Source organism: Opisthocomus hoazin, chromosome 1, assembly GCF_030867145.1.
Source record: "Opisthocomus hoazin isolate bOpiHoa1 chromosome 1, bOpiHoa1.hap1, whole genome shotgun sequence".
Lineage (NCBI taxonomy): Eukaryota > Metazoa > Chordata > Aves > Opisthocomiformes > Opisthocomidae > Opisthocomus > Opisthocomus hoazin.
In genome coordinates, this window is record NC_134414.1 from 79,875,794 (window position 1) to 79,886,741 (window position 10,948).

Below are 10,948 nucleotides of genomic sequence, written 5' to 3' on the forward strand. Positions count from 1 at the left end.
GCGGTGCTCCCTGTGTAACGCATATTTAATTTTATCAGCTAATCAACCTATTTTTAATCACAAAGCACTCTCTGAAAATGACAAGAGCACGCCAGAGCCGAAAGATGGCTGGATATAGAGGCAGCTATTTCTATTTTGAAACCTCTGCTGAGAAAAGAAAAATTATTCTGAGGCTGAAACACGGTGTTCCAGCATTTACTGTCTTCTCTTGTCAGCAGAAGTGCTGTGGGAGACGGAAGAGCAAAAATCAAGTTAGAGAGATAATACACAGGAAGCCAATGTTACGTTAGATTAAAAACAGCCAGTGCTCTCAGTGACAAGCTTGGAAACTAGAAAGGAAATACTGCTATACTAAATTAGGCGGAACATGTTATGCCTATATTCTTTTTTGTTTTTTCTGCTCTATAAAATAACATAAGGCACAGAATTGTCACCAAGAAAAGCCAGGAGCTAGATGCCAAATGGGCAGGCTGCTTCGCAGATCCATGAAGAAGACGCTGGCTGCCTCTCTCGGGTACTGAACTGTCCTGCTCTTGGAAGGAGATGCAGAAGATCATCTGTGTATGTAAGCGGTGTCTTTACAGTTCACAGAAAAAGCCTAAATGGGGAAAAATCACCCCCCTTACCTGGGCTGAAGAGAGGACAAACTGATACAGAACTGAAAAGTGAGAAAAGCGAAAGCCCATCTCCTCCCAGCTCTGCTGGGACCAGCACTGCGCTCCCCAGCGCTCAGACTGGGTACTTCTCCCGACCCCTCGGGCAGGCTGGGGCTCGGCGATTTCAAGGCCAGTTCAGGCACCCGCTGGGTGGGTGGCAGGATGAAGACCGGCTTCGCTCCCCACGCCAAGAAAGCCCTAACCCAAAACAACTGAAGTAAACACTTACGGGCTAATCCTCTCTCAGTCGAGGAACCGGTGTGAAGGTGCAGAACAAAACATTTACTGCAATTCTTTTATGGTTTGATAATCTTTTAACGACTGACTACGTTTTTATCTTAGTAAAGATGTAGCCTGTGGTGAAGTGACGGCGTCTTTCACTTTTTCCAGAACAGTTGTGGCAGAACTTTGTAGCTCCATTGTCTGAAAAGAAATCAGCTTAACACATACGTAGTCTTCTTTCTATGGTTTCTCCTTTGTCTGGCAGGCCATCTTACTCTGTGCGATGTTTCATTCTTTTCAAGACAGCTTTACTTTAGTTAGGCAGTTTTAAGACCTTGATTTTAGTTTTTAGACAAGTACGTGCCATGGAAACCAATACAAAATTAGTTTATTTTAACATATATTGCACTGTGGCTCCTTTGTCAGTGATGGTGCCGATGGTACTGCCAGCTCGGTATTTTGTCCTACAAAGGGGAAAGCCCCGCAGCTCAGAGCTATCCATTCTCATCTGCACTTCTCAGGATCCCGCCTTGGTAAATGTTCCAAAATCGCTATTTTGCATGATGCTGCAGAGGTCAGCTACACTGGAGATACCTCTCAAAATACCACATACACCTGTTCTTTGGATAGGGGAAGGCTTCTGGCAAGACCGTGACCTGGCTTTGGCAGGCGTGTTTTTACTCTGTTGTCCTCCTTCAGTTGCTTGAGGGTCTGGATGAAATCCTGGCCTTTACAGAGCCAGAGCTGAAACTCACACCGGTGCATTTTGCTGTTTCAAAAGCCTGAAGCCACGATAAATATAAGCGGAGAAACGTATGTTGGGACAGAATTTCCTTCCCAATGTCATCATTTCCACACTCTTCTGCTCAGGAGCCTGCAAGTCTTGTTTGGCACCATCTCCTCACTCAGCACGCCATAAACTGCAGGAAGCCCTGTCTTTAACACCTACTTAACAGAGGTCAAGCAAAGTGTTAGCAGGCAGACTGCTGCCTCCCTACCTGGACAGAAGAGAAGCCTGATCTTTCTCTCGCATTGTTTTGTGCCCCTCGTATTTTACCCGGTAGATTTGAAATAAGATATTCTTTAACAGCTAGACATTCAGACTATGTGCAGCAGCTGCAGACTCCACACCTATGTACCTATACTACAGAAGGAGCATTTTTAGGAGCCACGGAACTAGCGGGTCGCTCCTGCGCCCCGTTGCACGAAGGCTGTGTCATGCGCCTCACCACAGGCGCACGCACACCGCAGTGACCGCTCTGGGGGTCGAAGCATCACACACCGAGGGCGAGAACTGCGTTATCCTTGCTGAATCTCACCCTGCACACCACGCTGAAGTATTAGCAGCGTTTTTTACAGAGGATGCTGTCCATCGCCTAGAGGTCAGGACAGTCAGCAGACCCCGCTACGCAGTCAGCAGGACGGGGACGTCGCTTTGCTGCCAGGCGGGTGCCTCACCCGGGAACACAGGATCGTGGTCCGTCTCCTTCCGTGAGCATCTCCCAAGGTCAGGCAGGGGTCGGGCTGGAGATTTAGAGACATTCAAATTTAAACACCTGAAGCCAACCTCTCGTCGACTCTCCATCCCACAAAGAGATTTATTTAAGCTAGTCTTAGATGCCCGAGAAACCCCGCGGCTCTCCGAACCGTAGCGCTTCCGAGACCCGCCGCCGATGCCGACAGCCGCCACCCACCCCAAAAACGCGCTGGCACCTCTTCCCTGCCGTAGGCGACCCTGCTTCAGCGGGAGGGTTCGACTAGATGACCCACAGAGGTCCCTGCCAACCCCTACCATTCTGTGATTCTGTGATTCCGTGATTCCCGTGGGCGCGGCGCGTTCCTCCTCCGGAGAGCCGACAGACGGCGGGACCAGCGCTCCCGCCCGGGCCGGTCCCCGTCCCGGCTAACGCGCCTCCCCTGCCGCGACCCCCGGGGTGCCGAGCCCGCCCCTCCGGGCCTGCCCCGGGGGAGGGAGGCAGCGAGGGAGGCCGGGGGAGGGGCGGCCCGGAGCCCCGCCGAGCAGCGCCGGCAGCGGGAGCGGCGGCGGCTCCTCGGGCGGCGAGGAGGAGGAGGAAGAAGGAGGGAGGAGGAGGAGGCTGCGAGGGCGGTCGGGCGGCCCGGAGCCTGCCCGGCGTGCCCGTAGGCGTGCTCCCCGGCGGGGAGGGCCGCCCGCCGCCCACACCCCCCCCTTTCGCCGCTAAGTTCGCCTCCCGGCGCCGAGCCGCCCTCCGGCAGCCAGCGGGTCCGGCGGAGCCCCGGCGGCCCGCAGCCCCCCGCCGCCCGCCCGCGATGAAGGGCCGCCGGCGGTGGCGGTGGCGGGGGGAGCACCGGCGCTTCGCCGCGGCGCTGGTGCTGTACACGGTGCTGCTGCTCCTGCTGGCGCCCTACGCGCTGGACCACGGGGCCCGGCGGGGGCGGGCGGACGAGGAGCCGCTGCTGCGGCGCTGCCCCGGCCTGGAGGAGGCGCTGAGCGAGTGGGGCTGGGAGCAGCGGCAGCCGCCGCTGGGCGAGGAGGAGGAGGAGGAGGAGGAGGCGGCGGCGGGTAACGGCAGCGCGGCGGCGGCGGCGGGGGGGAAGCGGCACATCTACCTGCACGCTACCTGGCGGACGGGGTCCTCCTTCCTGGGGGAGCTCTTCAACCAGCACCCCGACGTCTTCTACCTGTACGAGCCGATGTGGCACCTGTGGCAGGCCCTGTACCCGGGCGACGCGCTGAGCCTGCAGGGCGCCCTCCGCGACATGCTCCGCTCCCTCTTCCGATGCGACTTCTCCGTCCTGCGCCTCTACGCCGCCCCGCCGGCCCCCCGCGACCCGCTGGCCGCCGCGCCGCCCGCCGCCCCGAACCTGACCACGGCCGGCATCTTCGGCTGGCGGACCAACAAGGTGATCTGCTCGCCGCCGCTCTGCCCGGCCGCCCCGCGGGCGCGGGGGGAGATCGGCCTGGTCGACGGAGCCGCCTGCGAGGAGACGTGCCCGCCGCGGGCGCTGCGGGAGCTGGAGGCCGAGTGCCGCAAGTACCCGGTGGTGGTCATCAAGGACGTGCGGCTGCTGGAGCTGGGCGCGCTGCTGCCGCTGCTGCGGGAGCCGGGCCTCGACCTGCGGGTGGTGCAGCTCTTCCGCGACCCCCGCGCCGTCCACAACTCCCGCCTGAAGGCGCGGCAGGCGCTGCTGCGGGAGAGCGTCCAGGTGCTCCGCAGCCGCCGCCGCGCCGACCCGCGGGGGCCGCCCCGCCGCCCGCAGCCGCAGCTCCTGCCGCCGCCGGGCCCGCTGGGCGCCGGGCGGGCGCCGCAGCCCCAGCACCGCGCCGAGTTCTTCCTGGGCGGCGCGCTGGAGGTGATCTGCCAGGCCTGGCTCCGCGACCTGCTGCTGGCCCGCCGCGCCCCGGCCTGGCTCCGCCGCCGCTACACGCAGCTGCGCTACGAGGACCTGGTGCGGGAGCCCCGCGCCCAGCTCCGCCGCCTGCTGCGCTTCGCCGGGCTGCCGGTGCCGCCCGCCCTGGAGGCCTTCGTCCTCAACATGACCCGCGGCGCCGCCTACTCCTCCGACCGGCCCTTCCTCATCTCCGCCCGGGACGCGCGGGAGGCCGTCCGCGCCTGGCGGGAGCGCCTCAGCCGCCAGCAGGTGCGGCAGGTGGAGGCCGCCTGCGGCGAGGCCATGAGCCTCCTCGCCTACCCCCTCAGCGCCGCCGACGCCCGGTAGCCCCCCGCCCCGCCGCCGGCTGAGGGCCGGGCCGGGAGCCGCGCCGCGGAGGGCCCCCGAGGGCGGGCGGCCGGGCGGCCGGGGGCTGGCGTGGCGGCGGCCGCCTGACGGGCCGGGCGCTCCCGCGGGGGGCGGCCCCGGGCAGCAGCGCGCCGGAGGCCTCGCCGGAGCCCAGGGACCCGCAGCCGCGGGCGGGAGCGGCGTCGCGGTCCGAGCGCCGCAGCCTCTCCCGGCCCGGCCCGGCCCGGCCGCCGCTGGGGCCCGCGGACGGGGCGTCCGTGCAGGCCGAGGCCGGGGGATCCGCGGGCAGCTCGGTCCGCCCGCGGGTCGGTCAGAGCCCCGGGCCGGGCAGGGCCCTGCGCGCACACGTCGGAGGTGTTTGTGGCAGCAACCTTTGCTTTTCTAAAGAAACGTGTAATTCTTTGTAAAGTAGGAAGTTTGGGGTTTTTTTTAATACATTGCTATAGTCGGGCGGCGATCCTCACGCGAGGTGCAGGTGATGGGCGCGATTCGTGGGACACGCGTGGGCAGCTGCAGCTGGAAGGTTCGGCGCTGCCATTCTGTTTTCCAGGCCGGGCGAGCGAGCCCCTCTCCTTCCCCGGCGTCCGGGCGGGCGCGCTGTGCCCTGCCCAGGGTCCTCCTGGTCGCATCCCTGCCGAACGACAGCCTCCCCTCAGGTGGACAACAGCAAACGCTTCCTAACGAGGCTGAAGCAAATTAATCTCAAAGTTCCCAAATAAAAGCTTGTATTAAAAAAAAAAAAAAAAGAGAAAAACTTAAGTCTCATTGTGGATTTTAAAATGGCGTTTTCCTGCGGACACCCGACGAAGAAGCTGTACAAGAAGGGTGTGCGCACGTATGCGTGAGTGCCTTTTTTCCTTTGTTTCTTGATTTGGGGCTGGAAGGTTCAGTTGCCGTTCAGGGGCACGGTACTGTGACGGCTCGGAGACCGCTGCTGAGCCCACGGCGGTCCCGCAGCGTTCAAATGGCCCTGCAAGAGCGCATGGGGTTGTAGGGGTGTGCACGTGCAGACCCAAACACGGACTGGGAACGTGAACCTCAAATTTAGGGTAATCCAGGATCAGGAAGAAAGCTACCTTTACACAAAGTGCTGGAGATAAAAGCAGTTCAGAGACGTGATGTTGTCTTGGAGGAGAAGTTTGGATTGCGTTGTAGGTTTTCGTGCTCTGAATATTGCGCTGTCAAACACGTCAGTCAGTTAGGATGGACCTTCATTTATTTCGCTCTTTTCCTTCCTTGACCCTCCCACCCGAGCGTACGTTGGCACAAGAGGCAGGTTTCTGTCATTATCCGACAGGAAAATGTAGCCATAAAAAGGTTTTGGAGTGAAACTGTCAGTTTCGCGGTAGCATGCTTCATACAACTCTGCATCCTCTGGTTTCTGCATGAAGTCCACACTACAGGGGCTCGTGCTGTGCTGGAACAACCTCTCGGGTTGTCGGAGGGCTGTTTCCGTATTCGCTCACAGGCACCGTGAGAGCAAAATCTGTCCCTGGGTGGCCTAGTGGTGTTTGATAATGGTGTTTGTGTAGATGGACAATGTCTGTACTAATGCCTGGATAACCTGCGTTGAGTAACCTGATTTGGAAAGCTTTTCTGGGAACACACCCAGCCTGGCTTGTACTGGCAGGTTTGGGAAGAAAATAAGATTTACTTGCATGCCGAAAGACGATATGGTACTTATTTTCTTACTCCAGATGGGAGATCACAGATTTGTGTGGTGCAACTGTTAAGCGTTTGCTTCACCATGACAGGGAATCTTGTCTTGCTGTTCCAGGCAGTGAACATTGTTTGTAAGAAGTTTTTAGAAATCCGTGCATAGTTTCACTTACACTGGTTCGTGACGATGAAGAAAGAAATGTTGCCGTCTAGCTTAACTTGGTGCTGGTAGCTGGGAAGAAATCCACTAATTGCAAATTATTCAGTGTTTTCTGAAGCAGTTTCCGTGTTTGACGTGGATGCATTTACTGTATCAAGACTTACTTTTCTCAGCGGAAGCTGTTCACTAACACAATTTCTCTTTATTAGTGATTAATTCGATTTTTTTCTCGCCCCAAGCTGCTCTTATAGTGGTTTTTTTTTTGCACACTGTGAAAAGGGCTCTGTTTGTCAAAGTGTACAAAATATAGCAAGTGCAGTTCCTGTTTTGCATTCAGGGCACCTGAGTTCGTTAAAAGGCTCTTCAAAACAATCCACAGGGAATATCCCAAGCTGAAAAGGGGAGTAAGTAGCCCAGAGTGGGATCTTGGAGCAGGGTGTGCGAGAGCATCTCCGGCTGGATGACGACTGCGTGATGACTGACGTTGCGGCGTGTGCGCTTCGGTCACCAGAAGGCGTTCTAAAGTCGCCCCACCTGAGGAGGACCGCTAAGGCTCACCAACAAACACACCCCGTTCTTCTCTTCGAGGCGTTCCGATGGTGTCCGAAAGCGTCGTTCGGGATGCTTGCGGCGTATCCTTGTTGCCTCGTAACCCGTGCCTTGGAGGGAAGAAAAGGAAGAAGCGCTGTCACCTGGCAGTGCTGGTACTTACCTGAAAGGACAGAAACAGGTCTGGTTAGGGCGAGCGGCGCGGAGTGCCGCTGACAGGCATCTTTGGAAGCGGGCAGAGCCCGACGGAAGTGAGACGCCCAAGGTTAAACTGCGTTTTGGGAGCAGCTGGACGGTTATGGCTTGGTCACCAGCTTTTTTACTGCTACTGGGCTCAGCTGAGATTTCGAAGGAAAAGTCCCAGTTCTACTAAACGATGCGGAAAGCCAAGCCGTAACCGCGTCTGTTAGGGCAGCGGATGGCATGATAAGCAAGGGAACAATAAGCACATTTTATAGCCAAGCTGAACTTGGCGGGTTTAGAATCGGAGAGCAGGACTGAGCCGCAGCGTTTTAGTAGTTCAGACTGAGATTTGGGACAGATACCTGCTTGTGCTATGTTACGTGTAGTGAATTAACAACTTTGCTAAAAAGTTGTGGTGGGAAACGGGAACAAAACTGACAGCTGCTCACAAGACTTACTTCTGTCATCTGTTTTTACTTAACTTTTGATCATGGTGTGTTTGCCTTAAGGGAGGTAGAAACTTGAGTACTGTAATTGTACGTAAAAGGCTGTGGTGTTTCCACGCTGGAATTGTTAATTGCTCTCTTACAACCTTATATCGGTATTTAAATTGTTGCTTTTGGCGAGACGACTGTGGTGACATACTTGCGAGAAACATTTAAAAGTCCAGGGTCAAGAAATACTTACCCCCTGCTCTGCTCACGCGCCCCAGAACATTCCAGATGGAGTCCTTGCAGATACCCACAGTATGTCCTCGCATACCTCCGATGCGACAGAAACAGTTCAGTAGCTCTCCCCGTTGCAGCGTTCTCCGAGAAGTGTTAAAGGGTCATGAAGTTACTCATTTAACAACTCCAGTGTTGACGGATCATCTTAGTTCCCCCCTACCCCACCCCATCAGTCTCTGCATCAAGAAGAGTTCTGAGTTTCTACATAAAGTTCCCAAGATCACCACTTTCATTAAGCCTGATAATAAAAAAGCAGTGCAGAATTTCCGTATTTATTATGGTAACGCAATTAAACAATGCTTCAGTGGAGAGCTGAGCTCCTGAAAGACTGTGAGCACCAGCAAGCCTGACAGCGCGTTGTGTTCCCTGCTTGGACAGGAAGAGTTGCTGCTGGGACTCTCTGGTGGTGTCTGGAGCATGGGCAGGGCAGGAACGGTGCACGTCGTCTCAGAATCACTGTGTGGCACTGGGACTACCTTCGATGTGACACTGCCATGCCTATTTAACTTGAGATGACGCCTACCACTGTGGAGAAGGATGTGGGAACAGTGGGATTGTCACAGCCGGGCTCCTGGTTGCCCTTCTCTTGGCCGTGGTTTGAGGAGATGAACGTTACACCAGACTCACCGAGGTGGTGGGGTTCAGCAGCTGTGGGACGTGCTGCTGGGGCATACCTCTGGCAGTCTCGGTGCCGGGAAGCTGATGAAAGTTTCAGTCTGTATGGCCCGTCTGGGCGTTGAGTCCCGGGCAATGCTTGCTCCTGGCGCAGAGGTGTGAAGCTCTGCTGCTGACCGATGGCACCGGCAGCGCCGTGTCTTGGTGTTGGTGAATGGGCACCGGGTCTTTCCCCGGCACCTCCGAATTTGTTGCCCTGTTTCTAATTGTCCGACTCTGCCAAACTTCAACATAGGCTGAAACTTCATCTTGGGCCTGAGGTTCAAGTCTCTGTGGGGAACTCCGGTCTACCCAGCGCGTGTCCGTTTGAACCCGGGGTTCGGCTGTGGTGGTCTTTTGCCTGCGTTCAAATACTCTCGAAGATGTTTCTTTGAAATAACTCGTCACTTCAGTGCTTTGGGACAGGAACTCCAGTTCAGGGAGGGGAAGTGACCTCTCTGTAGAGGATGCCCCCCGTGCTTTGTTTTCACCTCTGCCATCTAGTCTGACTCAGCCAAATACATTAATGTTTGTAGAAAAACAGATAGCGTGTGCTCAGTAACAGTGGTTTTGGTGTGTGTATAGCTTGATTTCATACCGAATAAAATCTGCGCTTGTTTTCCATGAGCGTGCTCAAACCTCTTCCTTTCCCGCAGAAAAGCTCGGTGTGGTACGAGACGCACGGCGCTGGGAACCGAAGCTGCGTAACCACGGCTGGGGCTGCGGTGCCTGGGGCTGAGCAGGGAGGGGTCCGCCATTTCTGTGCCCCCGCTGAGGCCCCCCCTCGCCCCTCGCTCCCTCTCGCTGGCAGTCCCCAGGAAGGCTCCCAGTTCCAGCGTTCAGCTCCCCAGTGCTGAGCAATGGGAAGGACTGGAGGTGAGAGGGAGAAGGCGCTGATGGCGGGGGGGGGGGGAGTAAAAGTGACGGGGCAGGGGGGAGGAATTGCCTTTGGGTTGTAGAGAGCGGGATTTGTTGGGCAAAAGGCTCAGGGGTGAGAGGGATGAGGGGCTGGGATTTGATGGGGAGGGGCAGCTGGGAGCTGTGACTGGTTTAATTGGAAAAGGCAGCTGGGAGCGTGTGGGAGGGCGGGAAGGGACGTGGAGACAGAAAGGCGGGAGGAGAAGGAGGGCCCGAAGCTGGGCTGCAGCGGGGCGCTGGGAATTGCCCCGAGAGCGCTGTTCGGCGGGGGGCAGAGCTCAGCGGGAGCCGTACGGGGAGAACTGGCGTCTCCTCAATGTGGGGCCTTCCCGCTGCTCTGCCGGAGGGGCTGTGCGGGCTCAGAGGGGGTGCAGCCCCTCCGGCGCGGCGCTGGTCCGTGCAGCAGCAGCACCTTGCTTCCCACCATCGCTTTCTCGGCCCACACAGACGCATGTCCCCCATGAACCAGGCTCCTCTCTTCCCCTCTGCGTAAGGAGTTCATTAACCGCCCCGCAGCTCCCCTGGCAGCATCAGGGTGGGAGGCGTGGGAAGGAGGGCTCTCCTGCAAAACTGAAGTTGTCAACCTTACGCTTGAAAACGCGGAGTCTTCTCCCGCCTGCCGGTGCTGCCAGGCTCGCCCTGTGAGTGCAAGGGGTGATGTGAGAGCTGTCACATCCCGACGCCGCTCCCCGAGGCGCGTCTGGGAGTGCCTTTGCGGCCCCTGGCAGTGGGCATCACCACCAGCAGCCAGGAGAGAGGGGTCTGGAGGAGGTCCGTGGCTGTGTCCTTGGCTCAAGCGACAGATGTTTGCACGTTGGACTGAAAGTCCCAGTTCTAGCAGTGACTCACCTGCGTGCCACTGACAGCGATTGTTTTCAGTACAAGCTTTCTGAAAAACGCCAGGAAACCTCTGGCGTGCGCGCGCTGGTTTACAGAGCCCTTCCACGCCTGTGCTGGAGAGTCCAGCACTGAAGGACACCTGCTGCCTCCCCTTCCATGCTCCTTGATGGTCGTCTGTCGCAGGCGGTGGGGCTTTCTCCTCTGCAGCGCTTGGTCAGCACCCAAGATGAGACCCATGTGGGGCAGGAATGGGTCGCGCAATGCGCCTGGCGCCGGGAGCATGGCGGCAGAAGTTAGAAAGCGCGCAGGAATCCGCGTGGAGACTGATGGAGGAGAAAGGATGGGGGCAGTGTCTCATGCGCCAGGTATTCAAAAGCTCTCAGAGGAACTGGACTCCGTCCCCGGCGTCAGACTATCTGTGAGATGTGAGACAAGTAAGTTAGCTTTTCTGAAGAGGCCAAGTCCGCGTCAGGCTGCCAGAAGCTGTGACACATTTGGTCTGCTGGAGCGGGCTTTGCAGAACCGCTGCCGCAGCAGTCAGCGGGCAGGTGTGCCTGGTCGGGGAGCACCGGTGGCTCACGGGGGGGGGCTCTGAACCCCAAGCGAGCCAGTTGTGAGAAGGGCCAATGCACGGTGGCATTCCCATGTTCTCTGTCCTA

At 57.8% G+C, this 10,948-nt stretch overlaps 1 protein-coding gene across 1 annotated transcript; it reads left to right on the top strand.

Annotated features, from left to right (window-relative positions):
- The first annotated feature begins 3,096 nt into the window (after positions 1 to 3,096).
- On the top strand, positions 3,097 to 4,608 carry CHST7 (carbohydrate sulfotransferase 7). Its single transcript, XM_075427412.1, has one exon. It carries the CDS (start codon positions 3,168 to 3,170, stop codon positions 4,575 to 4,577), a length of 1,410 nt encoding a protein of 469 aa, XP_075283527.1. The 5' UTR covers positions 3,097 to 3,167; the 3' UTR covers positions 4,578 to 4,608.
- The last annotated feature ends 6,340 nt before the right edge of the window (positions 4,609 to 10,948 follow it).

Bases quoted from the DNA above. Each gene is read 5' to 3' on its own strand.
- CHST7 (XM_075427412.1), top strand. From the start codon at position 3,168: ATGAAGGGCCGCCGGCGGTGGCGGTGGCGGGGGGAGCACCGGCGCTTC.